This window comes from Xenopus laevis, chromosome 6L (assembly GCF_017654675.1).
Source record: "Xenopus laevis strain J_2021 chromosome 6L, Xenopus_laevis_v10.1, whole genome shotgun sequence".
Taxonomy (NCBI): Eukaryota; Metazoa; Chordata; class Amphibia; order Anura; family Pipidae; genus Xenopus; species Xenopus laevis.
The window spans coordinates 39,708,245-39,727,631 of record NC_054381.1 but is presented as its reverse complement, the minus strand read 5'-3'; the positions used below and the strand labels follow the sequence as shown (position 1 = coordinate 39,727,631).

The 19,387-nt window shown below is 38.3% G+C and overlaps 1 protein-coding gene across 1 annotated transcript in view; it reads right to left on the bottom strand.

The window, feature by feature from the left end:
* Nucleotides 1–1,572: 1,572 nt before the first annotated feature.
* The window catches only part of itgb8.L (integrin subunit beta 8 L homeolog), a 66,810-nt gene continuing 48,995 nt past the window's right edge, over nt 1,573–19,387 (bottom strand). The window contains exons 11-14 of the mRNA XM_018267372.2: nt 14,345–14,549; nt 8,747–8,850; nt 4,963–5,126; nt 1,573–4,013 (exon numbers count right to left, since the gene is read on the bottom strand). Coding sequence (XP_018122861.1) covers nt 3,891–4,013; nt 4,963–5,126; nt 8,747–8,850; nt 14,345–14,549 — 596 coding nt within the window. The 3' untranslated portion in view covers nt 1,573–3,890. The remainder of the gene's footprint in view (nt 4,014–4,962; nt 5,127–8,746; nt 8,851–14,344; nt 14,550–19,387) is intronic.

Here is a 19,387-nt window from a genome sequence, read left to right as displayed (position 1 = left end):
AGATGAGCCAACAATAGCAAACTGTATAAATTGCCATACACATGATGAAACATTTCTTGCTACATAAAACTTCACTCTATACAATGAGAAGAAGAAGCTTACTGACCTCCTTCTGCAGCACTCATCAACTAACCTAAGCCTCTAGAGGAATAATGAAGAGTCATTGATTTCATTATTGCAAAAGCATTAGCCTGCACTACAAACTTTATTTTAGTGTCACTCTCACCATCCTCATGGCAGGAATTTCTGGAAATGAAAGGGGAGTTGGATTAAGGTTCAGAATATGAGTAGAAATATCCCTGCCAGTGTGTTTGGCTTGAAGTATGTAAAACGGCTGCTCTAAGCATTATCCAAAGCGAGAGCGCTGGCAGGGATAAAATGATGCCAATGCTGGTAAATACAATAGTACTTTTGGACATTTTGTTGCAATTAGAATCAGATAACAGCTGAAAGGCTGCTGGTTCCTGACCCTGCTACTATTATTTTGGTCACTCCCTACCCACTTCATCAATGTTAATAAATACATCCATAAAGGTCCGTGTACATTGGAGATAAATATCTCTGGAGATGTTGCCCACAGCAACTAATCAGATTTTTGCTTTTGTTTTCTAATTTGTAGATGACGGCTTAAATCTAATTACTGATTGATTGCCATGGGCAACATCTCCAGAGATATTTATCACCAATGTTAGAAAACATGCCCCAAATGTCCTTCCACTTCCATCCAATTGCACTATATTCACATGATAATGCTGCAACTTGCACCTGCACCTGGTCGGATACCTGCAGAATACCCGCAAAGCTGTAGGGTTCCTCAGTAGAAACTCCCTGATTCGCTGACCATGTGGGCAGTCTGAGGGTAACCCACCTGGGTACCCGGCAAATGTACAAGACTGATCCCTCCCACCCTCCTTAGAGTTGTTTTTGTTTCTTTTAAATTTTTCCTGATGATTCGCCAGAAGTGACATCACTTCCGGTATCGTTGGTCCTGGGACAGATGGTAAATTTAACTTTATAGGGTCTGGGTAGCGGGTGTGAGTCAGTCTGAAATTTAGTCAGAAAATGATCACACAAAGCAAAAGTGTCCCCCAGCCACACTTAATCAGGATTCTTATGAAGTGTCCCGGTAAATGTTAAGGGGAGGATGACAGTTTTTCTGATGTACATTAGTGCTATATATTGTACACACACACAGACAAAACATTTAAACTATGGTTTTAACAGAATATATAATAAAAAAACAAGGACAGATCCTCTCTATGGTACTCTGAGAGTAAAGGTAGGACACAGCAAGTAGGAGCTGAAAATCGACAAGGACCTGTTAAAGCTGACAAACTTTAGTGTCACATGCCTCCTACCTACAAGTTTAACCTTAACCCATTTATTTTGCCGTAAACACAATGTTGCATGATTTTGCATCTCCCAACATCTGACTTTTTATAAATATGGCAAATCAGGTCGCACACCTAATCTTCCCATATATACCCCCAATTTACCCACTATTCATTAAATTAAGTTCTGGTTATTTTTTCGGTCTGCGATTTGGGTCTGTCCCATGGAAGACAGGTATCAGTATGGTACGATTTTATTTAAAAAAAATATATGCATGTTGGCAGTCACATCAGAATTCAGTCACCTGCATAATAGAAGTTGCTTCCTCCAGACACTTTACAAACATCCTCATAACATAACAGGACCTGAAATCCCAACACTATGTTATAATGTTTAGTATCAAACCTAATCCAGTTCTGTAGAGCCTAGGAAAGGGATTCTGGCAGATGCTTCTGAATCACATCAATATCCTCAGTCACAGTGAGAACATCTAGTCCAAGACTACAGGGCTTGTTTATTATGAGCCGCTGCTGGTGTGTACGGTGCAAAGTGCAAAGAACAAGAGCAAAGTGTCATGCTATTCATCCATTATACACCTGCCATGACCAGAATGGAGGCTGGAGAATTGTGCCTGTCTTGCTTGCTCCTGCCTGTGCTGAATAAAGAGGAGGTGACACATGAGAAGCATATGCATATTCCCTGGCAAAAGTTGGGAGTGCCAGTGCATGCTGGGTGATTTGGGGCCCTGTATTTAGCACCTACTTAGTGCAGGCTTTAACTACAGAACCCCCGTGCACTTTCAAGTGAATGCTGTGTTCTGTTTGTTTGGGACAAGTCAATATTGCAGCCTGCAGTAATGCAAGTCCTTTGGGTATAGGGGGCTCCTGTGCCAGTGCCATAATAAATAAGCCTTTATATTTTTCCATTTGCAATTGGAATTCAAGCCTAAGAGGGGAGTTTAACCCCCTGTTGGGGGGAACAATTACAATTGCAGATAAACATTTCCTATTGGCTGGGATTTAGATTCTGCTTCCTACTGGCAATATTACAAAAGATAAGATATATTCAATAACAACACGACACAAGTAAATGTCAGGTAAGGCACAAATTTGCTGACATAAAACAACACACTTAGGGGGTTATTTATTAAAGTCCGACAAAAAGCAAGAAAAATTTGAGTCTTTTTTTAATAAAAGTAAAACTCAAATTTTTCGAGGTTTATTATACCCCGAGGATGGGAAAACGTATGAATCCGAAAATCTAGCTTCTCATACCTACTGATGTTGTATAAGTCAATGGTAGAGGTCCCTAACCTATTTGAAAGTTTCTGTCATCTGCACTGGAATTAGCCCGAAAATCCGACTATTTCTGACTTTACGTGGAAAGATTTGAAGAATTTGAATGATTCGACTTTTCGCTGGATTTTTTTCGTGTGTCGCCGATCTGATTAAGTCGTCCTTTTAAAATAATAAATACGGTCTAATTGTGGATTCTAGTTTGGTCGGACTTTTTTTCTTTATATAGACAGAAAAATTCGGATTTTGATAAATAAGGCCCCTAGTGTAACCCTAGCATATAAGAATGTAACATGGCACATTGAAATTGATTTTAGAAGTTCCATCCTTTTGAGACATTAAAAAATCCCAGCGCTGTTTATTTTTAGACAGTTCTCTTGGGACAAATCACCTTGCTGATTAATGTCTAAAAAGCTGCAGTTACCTTGTCATTCCCCCACCTTGCCACTAACAATCTGACACAAGCACAAAGCATAGGGAAGGAGCAATATAAAGCTTAAGTCCACTTTAATAACAATTGCTGTACTTTGCCAATTGACATCAGCATACGCTTATAAAGAAAGCTCCGAATTACAGGAAGGCTGTCTCCCCTAGACTCCATTTTAAGCATTTAATTTATAATTTTTAAAAGTGATTCCCTTTAAAATCAGTACCTTGTACTTGATGAAAACGAAGCTATATGAATCCATATTGATGGCAAAGCAATGTTATTGGGTTTACTTTAGGTTTAAATTATTTTTTTTTGCAGACCTAAGGTATGGAGATCCAAATTACTGAAGATCCCTTATCCAAAAAGCCACAGTTCTCGAGCATTCTGGATATACATGTATATACAATATTGTGTTTTTTTGGCTTAGTCTCAGTTCCAGATTTTCAATGTAACATTCTGAGTGCACAAATTCCTAGCTAAAGTGTAACCAGTGCTTTTTTTTGCTTTATCTTATTAAAAATATTGGAAACAGTCATAAAATATAGAAGACACAAATAAAATAAAGTGCTACATTTATCAGTGGTACCACACAGTAGTAATGCACATTGAATGGGCCTATGGCACACAGGGCAGTTTACAGATGTTTATTGCGATGTGAAAAATCACCTGCAAGGGAGCCATCTAAATGCCCCAAATCTGCCCTGGTGCCACAGGCCTTACAGCAGCTACATAATTAAAGATAACAGTTGGTTTTAGTTATATGCCAGCAACAATACTGACAGCCGACATACCAGAACCAAAGTAGTGAAACATTACTGGGTGAACACAGTTCTTCAGAAGTTACACTTGAATGTCTCAGCTGCTTCCATTTTACTGATGTCTATATTGATGTTGTCTGGTTTTTCACGCGTGTATGTCACTGTCCGAGTGTACACATTGTGCAGCACACATTTATCCTAGAGAGGACAAAAAAATTTGAGTTAATTCATGTGTTCAGAAGTCTAACATACTATGGAAAATGATTACCACTCATATATGCAAGTTATTCTACATGGAAGATTTAGATTTTTTTTTAGTGGGCCTATATGGGATCCCATATCTAGGATCCAGAAATCATGGGGACATATCCCTATCTATTTTAAGCGAATAACTCTAATTTTAAAAAAACAAAATGATTTATTTTTCTCTTTAATAAAAGAACAATGTAGCTAAAATCAGTTCTCCTCTGTATATGTTAATCAGATCAGCTTCTGCTACATTGTTTCTGGAGTCAGACTCAGTAGTGCAAAAAAAAAAAAAAAAAGCACCAGCTACACAGATACTGCTATTAATAGCAATTGCGTTTACAAATAACTTAAAAACCAATAAACGACTGTAAATCATGGAGCAGAGTTCTACTTTGCAAGATACATCTGGATGATTTGGAGTGTTCTATGTGAACAAAACATTTTATCAAGTGTTTGTTTTCTGAGTTTCTGTAACATTTAAACACGTTCATAATCTACATTATACAATATGCTACGTTTGCAGACAAGGCAGTTGTGCCATAAAGAATTATATATATTATTTATTTTGTTCTAACTAAGAACGTACCAAGCTTACTTGCTGTGCTCTAACACCCCACTCATGGATCCCGAGAAAGTAACAAACATTGCATTCTATTGCGTTAGATGCAAGTTTATGTAGGCAAATAAGCGAACAATCATTTTACTGCATTACTATGAATAGATAGCACAGGTACTATGTAAAATACTTTGTTATTCTTTTTAATAATACATAGTCATTGTTTCTACCCGTTTAACAAGGGTAATATGCCCCGCAGTTTCGTTTATGCATGAAAAGTGCTGCATTGTTGATGTCATGAGAACTGTAAGTAACAGAATAAGGATGTAGCGCAGCACATACCTTCTTGTTTGTAGGTGCCCTATAACTGGACGCAGACCTGTCTCTGGCTTTATGGTGGTGTAGGATAACATGCCTCGTTAGAAGCACAGTCAGAATTCCCAGCAGAAATGTAACAATAGAAATGATGAAAAAAATGGTGAGGATCCGAGGATCTGAAAAGCATTCTGTGCGAAAAGAGAATATATTTTTTTAGCAGGCAGGAATTGCTGTGTTAGTAAAGGAGCAATTAAACAGAATTGTAAAGTATTGTGTTAATATGCTGCATATCTTTTACAAAGCACACGCTAGTACAAATATAATTGTGCAGGTCTCCCTGAACTAACTTGCCTGATATTTTGTGCACTAGAACGATGAACGTTGGATAAGGGAGGATAATTAAGGAAGGAAGTCATTTTACCAGATTGCCCAAATTACAATGCTAGACATATGTTTGATCTGCCTGTGGCTAATAAAGATGTCCCCACTGCCCACACATTTGTATATTAACTCTGGCAGCAACAATGATTGGCAACAACTAGGAACAGGTTTATGACAGGAGGGCAAACCATGATTCTGTCTTGCAGACCCACTGCAGAGTTTCCCATGATCGTGGTTTCTGTTAAAAGAAATAATTTTATGCTGTTACGGTATCACTGCGGAAACCATAACCACTCATAGACTATCACTGCTGAGACTCATATTACTGATGACATCATTTTAAACCACACCAACCACATACACTAATTTATGGATGTTCATTGGACTCTGCGATGGAGTGGCAGGGCTGTCCCATGTATTTATCTATAAATCTTTATTATAATCTGTATTTGTCTTTCTATATTTGTATTGTCATCCATCGCTGCATCTATGTATACACTCACATATATAACTATATAATACACAAAAGCCATGAATATCTTGTAAATCAAATCCTTATAAACTGTGAGTTCTGATGTCATCACTTATAAACGGTGAGTTCTGATGTCATTTCTGTCACATGACTCACTGAAACTTGTGTATTATAATAAATAAAGTACCCCCAGTTGTAAAATATGAGGATATTAGAAGTTACCTCGGAGTTCCATGACCTGTATACAAAAAACACTCGGCCTCGTGCTTTTATATGGTCATTGAACTCATTGGGAACTTATAATATCCTTATAGTTTGCAAGAGGGGGTACTTTATGCACTATATAATACACAAGAGCCGTGAATATCCTGTAAATTATATTGTTATAAACTGTGCTTAGTTATTTCATTGGTTATAATCAGTGATGTAATTTCTGTCACATGACTCACTGAAACTTGTGTATTATAATAAATAAAGTACCCCCTGATGCAAAATATGAGGATATTAGAAGTCACCTCTGAGTTCCATGACCTGTATAAAAATGCTTGTCCATGAGCCTTTTGTTTTTATATGGTCATGGAACTCCTTGGTAACTTATAATATCATTAAATTTTACAGTAGAGGGGGTACTTTATTCACTATATACACCAACACCTTTTTTAAAAATATGATTAAAGGGGTTCCAAAACTTTTTTCAGTTAAGTTGTTTTGAGATTGTTCCATAGAAATAAATACTTTTTTCAATTACTTTCCATTATTTATTTTTTACTGTGTTTCCAAAATATAAGTTTAAAGGTGAATGTTCATGTCTCTGGGGTTTGAGTCTGGCAGCTCAGTAATTCAGGCGCACTCTAAACTGTTACAATTTTGCAATATTTAGTGGATAAATTTTTTAGCAGAATCATTGGAGTATTAGCAACTATTGTATCAATTCTAACAGCTGCCTTTAATGAAACTCCTGGATTCTGCTCAGCAGGGACAAAGATAAAAAATGTATCCTTTAAATGTATCAATTTAGAACAGTCACAGCTGAATCTGGCTCTCTAACAGGCCTGCACTGCCTGCTCTTTTCCCCAGGATTGAGAGACACACAATCCCTTCCCTACTTAAGGAGAGAAAACACCTGTTCCTCTCTCAGGTGTTGGGCAAACCCGGACTGTCCATCTGGAATCGGATCCCGCCCAACACTCAACACTCTCGTAAACCGGGTCCTTTTCCGGCTATTACAGCTAGCCACAGACCCGTGAAAAAATGTACATTTACCTGGTTGCTTAAACACAGTATGACAGAAATCTGGATGATACATACACCCCTTCAACCAATTTCCCAGCATTTCCGTTAAAATATGAAAAAACATGTAAGGGCCGCACACCCCGAAAAAATAGACGAGACCTGGGTGCACATGCATTGAAAGTTCATAAAAGGTATAAAGTGATGGCACTCACAGGATTTTGCAGGTCAACAAATGAAGATAAAAAAGAAAAAGTTTATTGATCCAACGTTTCGGTCCCACACAAGGACCTGTATATATATATATATATATATATACATTGGTACTGCATACTAAATATAATGGTTAATGGTCATAATTCATTTTATAAATGTATTGGTTAAAACCACACGTATGCTCAATATTCTAGATAAAATTCAATCTAAAACAGAATAAGCTTAGATATGGGGGTGGAAATGTGACGACTAACCAAAGATATTTCATATAATGTTTATTTGTCTGATCTTTCCACAGTTAGAGCCTTTCTGCCCCACAGCCAACTCCCACTAAAGGGCTGCAGGTTATCTGTCAACAAGTGAGACTATTCACTTTGTCCAAATTCCCTGATGTCTTCAGCACAATAAAATCCTGTTGATTATCCAGACAGGCTGTGGACAGTGCCTGATACCATGAGACCTTGTGATAACCTTGAAATAGTTGAAATAATGAAATATTATGTTTTGGCGTGACTGCAACCTACCCCAACTTCTATCTATCAGTCAACATGACCTTGCTATTGGAACTGACCTTCCTCATCACTGAGGTGTGTACGTTATGTCTGGAATTCATCTGGACACCATCATGGTCTGGGATGCCTATCTGTGTATGTGCTTGAGACAAGGGCACGACTATTTGCCTTATTTATAGCAGCAAACCATGTTATAGGGATTACTAACAATCCCCAGGTTTCTGCAGGATAAATATTTTGTACAACTGAACACATTTGCAAAACAAGTAAAAGGGAGTTGCTCATCATATAGTGTGTAAGTGAAAGGGTAAGTACTCCTTGGGGCTCATTTATAAAGACTGGGCAAATTTAAACCTGGGCAGTAACCCTTAGCAGCCAATCAGTAATTAGCTTTTTATCCAGCTGCAGGATGAACAGTGAAAACCATCATCTGATGGTCTATGTGCCTTTTACTTATAATGGACACATTTATTTGATCCAATCAAACTTCGGATAAATTTGAGAAAAGGTCAGAACTGGTGGAATTATAATTCTGTCAAAGGTAATGTGCATGCCAGTTCCCATTCAATATAATGTTTCAGGCTTCAATGGGTCCTCATTGGGTCAAACTTGCCACCTTGAGCCCTGAGCATTACTTGTCATTCATCTTCCTGGGAACCCTCCCTATTCGTGATGTAAGTATCAGGTCCCACCCCTTTAGCTAAAAGTAAAAGGGTCAGTGGGCTTGGGTAGGTGTGGTTTCCCTAGGGGCGGGGTAGAGACATGTCATCGTTTTTGTGACCTGCACATCACTAGCCATTATGACTAGTTATATCCATTCAGAACAAGATATTATGTAAATGAATAAATCCTAATAACCTTGTTAACTTTAGTGAATATTCTAAATCAATCATGAAACTTTAAAACATAATAAATACATGTAATGCTGTATACAGAGACAAGCCAAGTAAAACAACAAACCAACAAAGGAAGAGTGGAAGGATAAGGCTATTCATACCTGAAGTCTGATCAATGTAATAAACCAGCAAATCACATGCAGTTTTATACAGATTCCCTTCAGATTCAGAAACATTGATGGAGCCTTGGAAGTGTTCACAATTCCTATAAAAGACACAATAATTGCAATTGTTTACTTGCGATAAGCTAAAGGATTTATATACAGTACCACTAACATGCATTGTAAGCAATCATATACCCTTAAATTATGGGCAGAAGGATCGAAAAGAGAATCCCAAATCAAAAACATTTGTTTAAGGCATATACATATAATATATGTGTGTGTGTGTGTGTATAAATATCCATAGATGATGGGAAGCTGAGGTGACTTGCTCTGATCGTATTTATGCAACTTTTTATGCATATCTAAGGATATGAGAGAGAAAAATGCAACGTGTTTCATTACCAACATCCTCTAACAACAATGAATATTGGTAAATCCCCATATATCCCTCAAATGAAAGCACAAGATTGTAAGATGACAGGTTCACTAACTTCAAAGACCCATATCATTATCAAATTACTGTGTTTACTTTGTCCAAAATTAGAACACATTTACTGTATTTTGTATCAACCAAGCACTGACCTCCCTACCTTATTATTAGCACATATTAAAGTCAGTGCTGACCCGAGTTTACTCACTCACGTGGATGAGACCCTAGTAGAGCCAGAAGCAATTAGGCCACCAAATATTTAACAAAACATGAAGGATATAAACCATTTATCCTGGTATAAATAGCATTGCAAAACAACATAATCAAAAGATAAAGAATAGTTAGACCTAAAACCCATGGGAGCAGCAAGTTAGATGGGTTTGGGCTATAAGTTAAAGATAACTGTGTAGGTCAAGGTCCCCATTAGTGATGTGCGGGCCAACCCGAGGCCAGCGAGACCCACGGGTTTACCTGCGGGTCGGGCGGGTTCGGGCCGATCCCTGGATGAAATGTGCGGGTCGCGGGTGGGTCGAGCTCTTCTCCTGCTCTCCCCGCCCGCGACCTAGTACTGCCGGCTTCCGGTGCCGGAATTTATACACTTCCGCCTGCCCCCATCTTTTCTGACGTCACTGCGGGGCGAGTCGGCGTGGGTCTATAAATAAAGGAGAGCAGCTGGCCGGGTGCGGGCGGGTTAGGGTCGGGTCGAGAAATTCTCAACCGCACATCACTAGTCCCCATCCTTTCTTATCCATGAGCCACATTCAAGTGTAAAAAGAGTTGGGAAGCATCACAAAAAGTCCATGGGGATAACAAATAAGGGCTGTAATGGGCAGCAGCGCGGCAAACATTTTTTTGAACACACCCATTTTATGGCCACATCCCCTAACTAACATGTCCATTTTACAAAATTTGTCAAGTTATGAAAGCTTAAACCCATTTCTGGGAGTTTTAGGGCCATGTTTTGTGTGTTATAACCAGGCCCGGATTTGTGGAAAGGCCACCAAGGGCGGCAGGATTTTAGGGGGTGGCATGCTGCCCAACCTCACCCACATTGGTTCAGAAACACTGGGGATGTGCAGGAGTTTTTTAGTTCTCCATTAAATTGTTATAAATGTATCTAAGTGCAGGTGCTGAGTGTTCTGGGCTCTCTGCCAAAAGGCCTCTAATTTAATTAAGTTTCAGCGACATTGTATATTGTAGGCTGAGGCTGAGTCAAAATCAAGACTGTTCTGCAGAAAACGGGACAGTTGGGAGGTATGGACACAGCATATGATACGAACTATGAGAATGACCTTTTCCAATTAGCTGCTAACCTCTGTAATTATTAATGGTGGGGTTAGGTTGGGTTTAAGTCAGAAACAGCTCCACACTGAGGATCAATATACATGGGGGCAGTAAATGTGTAGGTAGGGTTGGGTTCTATCATTTAACCCATGGTCTTCATTCTTATATTAATCATACAACTGTAGGAATCATATCAGGAGAGTGGGGAGAAGCACACAGAAATTACTCCTCCTGCCCCAGATTTTTATCTTATGCCCTGTTGAAAGAGCAGCTAGCCGGGGGGGGGGGCACAAGTACTTAGCAAATAAGCACTTAGGTGTGAGCTCTTGTGCTCTTGCACCCCCAGAGGTTATGAAAGACTCCCCTAATGTAAATCATTAAAGTATGTTCATTGCCTTGTAAACTCACTACAAGTAAATGATTGCTCCTGATTGGCTGGGAGCTTATGTATATCTACCAATAAATGAAGTGGCTTGTGGCCATCATTCTAATTTAGAATGTACCCTCCCTAGTGACAAAATAAAGAGGTTCTGCTACGTGCTAGGCACACAAACCATGAAAAGGTTGGCCTGGCACTACAAAGACATTTTTTACATGCTAGACTGAAGGGAGTAGTAATATAAACAGACTAAAGACTGTGACTTGCAGCACAGGCGGCCTTTTGTTTCAGCTGAGCCCTGGGTTTTTTTTGAGAAAACAGGATACACTATCTAAATGTTTTATGTTAAGGTTAATAGTTTTGGACAGTAAAAGGTAATAAGAGAAAAAACGGGCACTTTATGAAACATGTCTTAGGCCCATTTGAGAAATACACTTTTATGGAAAACTTACACAGTAAAGCAAAACAATATTTCTGGTCCTTCTTTTATATGTATTCCTCTAAAGCCTCTGGAGAACTAAAGCTTATTTAGCAAAAGGAACATTGTGTCAAAAATTCATATTAACATATTTTATAACAGAACACTTTTTTTTGTTCCCTGGGAAAACCACATAAATGATCATGTGCCATAAAACTTTGTGGCTGCTACATGTTTAGGCTCTACTATCTGGAATGCTTGTGTCATGGGGGTTAACGGATAACGGGTTTACATAAATGGGATCTCCATACCTTAATTTTATTAAAAAACACAGAAACATTACATAAACCCAAAAGGCTGATTTTGCCCTCAATATAGATTTATGCAGCTTAGCTACCTACAAGTACATGTATGGGACCTGTTATCAGAATGCTCGGGATCTAGGGTTTTCCGGTCTTTCTGTAATTTGGAACATTAAGGGGCACATTTACTTAGCTCGAGTGAAGGATTAGAATGAAAAATACTTCGACCATCGAATTGGCTACTTCGACCAGCGACTACGACTTCGAATCGAACGATTCGAACTAAAAATAGTTTGACTATTCGACCATTCGGTAGTCGAAGTACTGTCTCTTTAAAAAAAACTTCAACCACCTACTTCGCCACCTAAAACCTACCGAGCACCAATATTACCCCATAGGCTTTCTAAGTAATTTCTGATCGAAGGAAAATCGTTCGATTGATGGATTAAAATCCTTTGAATCTTTTGATCGAACAATTAATCGCTCGATCGAATGAAATGCGGTAAATCCTTCGGCTACGATATTCAAAGGATTTTACTTCGACCAATAGTAAATGTGCCCCTAAATATTAATTTAAACATTAAATAAACCCAATAGGATTGTTTTGCCTCCAGTAAGTATTAATTATATCTTAAATAGGATCAAGTGCAAGGTACTGTTTTATTATTACAGAAAAAAGAAAATGTAATTTTTAAATGTGACTAAAATGGAGTTTAAAGGAGATGGCCTTCCCATAATTTGGAGCTTGCTGGATAATGGGTTGCCGGATAATTAACGAGAAAAGGAAATCATAAAAAAAAACATGAGAACAGATTGCTTAAGGTGAAGATTTCTGAATAATGGGTTTTTGGATAACACAGCCCATTGAAATATCTACAGTCTGATCTTGGATAATTTTTAGTAGGCCTGAGAGCAGACGACAGGGGCCCCTTTAATTCTTCAAAACACTTATACTATATATTCCTGGAAGTGTGTAATTACTTCCTTTAAGATTAATATCATGCATATTGTTGCCTCTCATTCATGTTACCATAAGTCTGCTTCTTGTGATAGATTAGAATAAGAACTATAGGAGCATTGTAATTTCTATAAAGCTCTGCCAAGCTGTAGTGGGAGACTATTACTGTTATTATAATAGACCTTACTCTAACTTTTGTATTCACTCGTGCAAACAACTGACTTGATGTCACATTCTAGATGCTCACTAATGGGAAACCATCACATTTGCTTTGGTCTTATCCTTCTTTTTTTCCGTGGGGCAACCAAAAGTACCATGCTCTAATTGTGAGGCTGAAAGTGTGAATCAGTAGGTTGCACTAAAATGTGAAGCAGTTCTTGTTTGACTGTAACAAACAAACATCTAATTGTAATATGCCATACATTACTGTTAAAGGGGAAAATAATTTGTGCCTTTTAACTTTTAGTATGTTATAGAATGTCCTATTCCTAGCAACTTTGCTATTGATCTTTTAGCATTTTTGAGCTGTGTCTGCGAGGCTACAATTTTATTATTATTGTTACTTTTTCTTCCTTATCTTTCTATCCAGTCCTTTTTCTATACGTATTCCAGTCTCTCTTTCAAACCATTTCCTGGTTGCTAATGTAAACAAGACCCTAGTAACCAAACTGGAGGGATGCTGAACTAAATGCAAAATAACTGAAAAGTCATAAAAAAAATAAATAAAAGTAAAAAAAAGTAAAATCAATTGCAAATTGCCTTAGGCAGATACCAAGTTTATAAGTTAGTTTAAAGGTGAACCACCCCTTTAAAGGGTTGGCTCACCTTTAAGCTAACTTTTAGTATGTTATAGAATGGACAAATCTAAGCAACTAAGCAATTGGTCTTCATCATTTATTTTGTATAATTTTTAAATTATTTGCTTTCTTCTTCTGATTCTTTCCAGCTTTCACTGACCCCCATCTAAAAAACAAATGCTCTGTAAGGCTACACATTTATTGTTATTGCTACTTTGTATTACTCATTCTTTTCAGGCCCTTTCCTCTTCATATTCCATCAAATCAATGCATGGTTACTAGGGTAATTTGGACCCTAGCAACCAGATTGCTGAAATTCCAAACTGGTAAGCGGTTGAATACAAATCTCAATAACTCAACAACCACAAATAATATAAAAAGGAAAGCCAATTCCTCACTCTCTACATTATACTAGTTAATTTAAAAAAAGAACATCCCCTTTAAGAACGGCACCAAATAAGATGTGTTGCCCTGAGTAACTGGGTGTGACCATAAAAATGACAAGACAGATGGCAGTTCCATTAAAGGGAAGCCATAAGGGCTCTTACACACGGCCGTTTTTACCTGAGTTGTGCTTTCTTCCGTTCAGCCGCAGGGGAACGCAGGAGTAGACGCAGTCAATTATTTTGAAGGGGGCTATACCCACACAGATGCATGTATGTGCCGAACACAGGTGAAATGCAACATGCTGCATTTGGCGCTTACATGCATCTGTGTGAGTACAGACCCCTTCAAAATAATTGACTACTAATTAATCTTCCCCTGTGGCTGAATGGAAGAAAGTGCAAAGCAGGGGAGCGCAGGAGAAAACGCCCTTAGAGAAATTATTTGCAGTGAGTGTCTCTTGCATTAAGTCTTATCCTTCAGCCGTTTGTGTCACTTTCTCCAACACAAGATTTTTACTTATTTCTTTTCGGAAAGAATGCATGTCTCCAATCCCTCTACCAGTATCCCCTGGGTAAGATCACACATTGGGAGCAGGGGCAGATACCAAATGTATACGATGAATATAATGCAAGCCTCCTACCAGTTATCAGTGCAGTACTGACACAAAGGGCCAAAGCTTTTGGCATCAGTGCACTGGCATTTGCCACACTGGCACACCCCTCTGCCGCTGCACACATGGCCGTTTGGGTTCATACAGTGTTTTTTAAGTGAGGAAGCACAATGGCAGCGATCACTTTCCCAGCCGTTAAAGCATCTGCATTTCCCATCCTCACAATCTCCATTACCTGCAATAGAAAGAAATAGTAGGATTATAAAGAAACCCAGCAGCTCTGCAATGCAAATGTAAAAAAACACGGAACAAAAATATAGGGCATAAAAGGAAACACACTCAGAGCAGACCCATTGTATGTACCGCCGCAAACATTACTCATTTTTTCCTGGATTTATCTATCAGGGAAATAACTTTCATGTACATTTTCATCACTGCTTCATTCTACCAAAATAATCCACAACCACAAACAATGAAATTAGATTTATCTTAACTGACCGTGCAGTTGTTTTATTCCAATTTCATTTAGGCTTTCTACATTGAACAAAGGCCCTCACAAGCCTCTTGTTTTTCTAAATATAAATGCATTTGTATTGTCGACCTACAGCAACATTTTACAGAAGAGCACAGTTTCCAACATGGCAGCGTGTCTAATATGGCTTTTACTGAGCTATGAAAGCCAACAAGTTAATGGCATGCTTTCCCTGGATTTCATCAACAGATGGAGGGGCTGTAGCATGGGCATACTTGTTTAAGGATTCCGTCACCAGAATACTTATGTTTGAAAACAATGCATAATATACAGTATTTTAAAGGAGTGTGGTTTTGGGAGAAAATATTGTTTACTTAATTTATGAAAACGTGAATAACTGTATTTATTTACACTGGAAAATATATTCCACTCAAGGGACCATTACTACTTCCCTTCTGACCAATAACCGCAGCCATCAGCATGCTGTGACACCATGTGGAAACAGCTAGGGAATTTTAAAGGAGAACTAAACCCTAAAAATGAATATGGCTAAAAATGCCATATATTACAAATTGAACTTATAGCCTAAAGTTTCAGCTTCTCGAAAGCAGCAATGATCCAGGACTTCAAACTTTCACAGGGGTTATTCATCTTAGAAAGTGTCTAATCAGCCTTATATTGTGACATTTATATTCTATGTGTACTGTATATTTTAAGTCAGTCGCTAAGCTCAGTAATTGACAGCAGCACAGAGCATGTGCAGTGAATCAGCAGAAAAGAAGATGGGGATCTACCGGGGCATCTTTGGAGACACAGATCTTTACTGCTAAATGGCCGTGGTTGCCTTGGACTGGTACAGAAACCCAAAACATAATGTACAACATTTCTAGCCTACTTCTTTAGTTAAGCTTTAGTTCTCCTTTAAAGTATACCTATAGGATGAATGAATGCCCCATTGTGGTTCGGATCCCAAACAGTGGAAATGATCAGGAAGAATAATCTAATAAACCTGATTCCCTATCCAACTGCAGTCCCTTCACTTTTGGCAGACTCAGAGACTAGCGGAGAGCTATACCCTACTACAATTCCTTGTTGGAGCACAGGCTGCTCTTTTTATTTAACCTCTCTGTCTTACTCTCCTAGAGAGTACTATTAAATTATATAACCTGTCAATGGCTGGCCTCATTCACGGGGTCCTTGCTCCCCGACTTTCACTAGAGGTACAGATCCATGTGGGCAAAACAGCTTTACTGTGCTGTGTTGATCCCAGGCTCAATGGAACAGATGCAAATGGGACAGCAACCGATAGCCAAAGAGAAAGATCCACCCTAACCAGTCACTGTGTTAAAGTGGGCAAAAAAGTGGTCATAAGGCTATGGCCCAGTAATACAAATATGTCAATTAAGTAACTAGATACATGGGCATCTGCCTAGCAACTAGAGACATACTAAAAGTATGGGCCTCTACAGAAACATAAACAGTATAATACATTTTTGTTACTATAATAAATGTTGCCCTTAGAATGCAGATGAAGGTGTCTAAAATGTCCACTTATAAACTGACTTACATTCACATACTTCTGCATGGGGCAGTGATCACTGAACCTGTGGGCTGATTAACTCCATTTGAATATATCTTTTTTATAGTAATAAAGACTGTCCCTACCGTGAGAGGGTGCGGTTTTCACAGTTTTACAGTTTATCGTTAACTTTTGTCAGTTGTAATATTTGGTAATTTTTCCAAAGAAATAATGATGATCTGTCTGGTTTGTACAAGAACTACAAATCTTCAGTATTTCAGTCATTCTATTGCTTTTATTTATTCTATTGACTAAATTGATATTTACTTGTCCAAGAATATATATTTGCTCTTTATACACAGAGAACCAACCTGGTTATTGTGAGAATGGGCAAAGAAGCAATGGAAGACATGCAGCCTAAAGCCTTCTGAAAACAAAGGTATTCACATGCCTGATGTAAAGCAGAAAAACAAACGTGATTAGGGTTTCAAGAGCTAAAAAGAGCAGTATCTGTCCTTTCTCTTACTCTACTAGAGAGTACTATTAAATGATATAACCTTTAACTGGCTGGCCTCATTCACAGGGTGCTCCCTGACTTTCACTAGAGGTACAGATCCCTGTGGTATTTACCCAGCAGTTTTAGATGCATAGTTGGCCACAGGGACATTAAGGTGCCATTTGCATGTCTCTATAATCCCTATCATTTTTTATGTGAGTTAAAACATCTCATTTTTGGTTTAAGGACAGTGCTATATGTATAGCATGAGGCATGTGAATAATTGCTGTTTTCAAAAAGCAGCTCTTTGTACACATAATGGTGTCAAATTATGCAATGCAATAATAATAAACAATTGTTTACATTAACCGTTATATTCAGGGCAATCCTCTGTAATTCCCAAGCAAAGGACAATATATAAATATATAACATTTTTCCGGTTCTAGGGGTTCCCAGGGAAAGCATTCCATGAACGAGTTCAGGTCATTTCTGTTTTTAATGGCTCTCCTGCAGAGGAATGTCTGCTTAAAACAATAAACAGCAGAGATCCTCTGAACTCCAGCCCCTAGCTTTCATGGCTTATGCACCGTTGCATGCTGTGCATTATGTGCTGGCCACTGTGAAATAGGGGTTACAAGTAAAAAAAAAATGAGCACACAGTTAAATAATAGATTAACCTTTAGCTAGTGTTTATACTTCCCCAAGCTTGTCCTTCTAACTGTATAATCAGGCTAATAAAAAAATATATAGTTTACAAAGTGTATTTTGAAGGCAGTTAAAGCGATACTGACCTCTAACATGAGATATTTTTAAGTAGTTATAGCTGACAGGTTAGTATCAAATTTAGGTAAAGTGAGAAGAATTCTCATTACAAGTATAATGACTGGCAATTTGCTCGGCACAACCTATCACTTTCCTTAGCCCTGAGTATTTTCAGCTGAACAGCCCATCACCATCTTCCCATACCTACCCAGATATCCCCCATTCTCTTTAGAATTTATGAATGAGAATACATAACTGGGTGACAGGGACAGAACTAGGGTTTGTTCCTGGGATGGAACTGTGGGGGCACAACTGGTATGGGACTTAAAAAAAGGGTAACAGACGCACTGTAACAGTTGAATTGTTGCAAAAACTTTATACAACCCAAACCATACAAAGAAAGACCTTCACAGCCCTTTATCAAACCTCTATGGGCTAACTGGCATGGGATTGGCAGGGCCATGTAAAATATACATATAGATACTATATGTATGTAACATGCATGGAACCTTATTTTAAGTGGTTTTATACACAAGACTCAACTGAGAAACTGATTGGTCTATGAATCATTAGTAGTAGCCTGTACTGTTCTAATAACATGGAGAATGCCTTCACAGAATAAGCAGTATCATTAATATGTACAAATGTCTGCTTGAGAAAAAAAAGGCTATGTCCATACACACACTGTGTGGCATTAATTATGCTGAAGGCCAATTTTAGTATTTTATGTCTTTCTGCATTCTAGAGTTTGGTGATGCACTTGGACTGTAATACCTTGGATTGTTGAGGTGTGTGTGTGTGGGGGGGGGGGGGGGTTGGAGTGTAGCGTTCCCTGCAGTCCCAAATGATTGCATACTTACACCAAATGATTTGCTTGTAGTACAGAAGAATGTAATTATATTCAGGGCAGATTTTAATCTTATCCTCTCAAAGTTTCACCTTGAGACCAAAAGAGCAGTATTATGCTTAAGGATGATAGCTTCAAGCTACACTGCATGTTTAAGGGGTTGTTCACCATTACATTAACTTTTAGTATGATATAGAGAGTGATACTCTGAGACAATCTGCAATTGTTTTTAATTTTTTATTATTTGTGGTTTTTGAGTTATTGGGCATTTTATTTAGCAGTTCTCCATTTTGCAATTTCAGCAAAGAAGATGGCAAATAATTCAGACACGTTCTACAACCTGCTAAAATGAACTCAAAGGTGAACTACCCCTTCAAGACAGAGTTTGAAATTTGGCTTAATTCACTCTTATGGGGGAATTGTACTGCAAAATATAACGAGCCATGTCCTTTTATGTAGGCATGAGGATTTTGTTTGTAATAGTATTATTAATCTGTGTGCAACCAACTTCAAAGTAGACCTGGCCAGAATGAATGAATATTCACAATTTACAGGCCAATAGCAACAAGAACAGCCCAAAAGAAGTGAAAACAGCACACACAGCTTCACACATACATTGACATTGTAGATGACTGTTAAAGGGCATGTAAAGGCAAAAAAATAAAATCCCATTTTTACTTTCTTTAATGAAAAACAAACCTATCTCCAATGTACTTTCATTAAAAAATGTGTACTGTTTTTATAAGAAACCTGACTGTATGCAGTGAAATTCTCCCTTCATTTACTGCTGTGGATAGGAATTGTCAAACAGTCCCTAACTGCTGAGCAGGGAAACAATCATACTTATGAACAGCAGGGGGAGCCCCCGCCTTACTTCCCAGCCATGCAGAACTCAAGCAGCTTTGTTTATGACAATCCTTACGCAGCCCAGACCACACTGAGCATGTGCACAGTCTTTGTCTTGCAAAGACATGCCC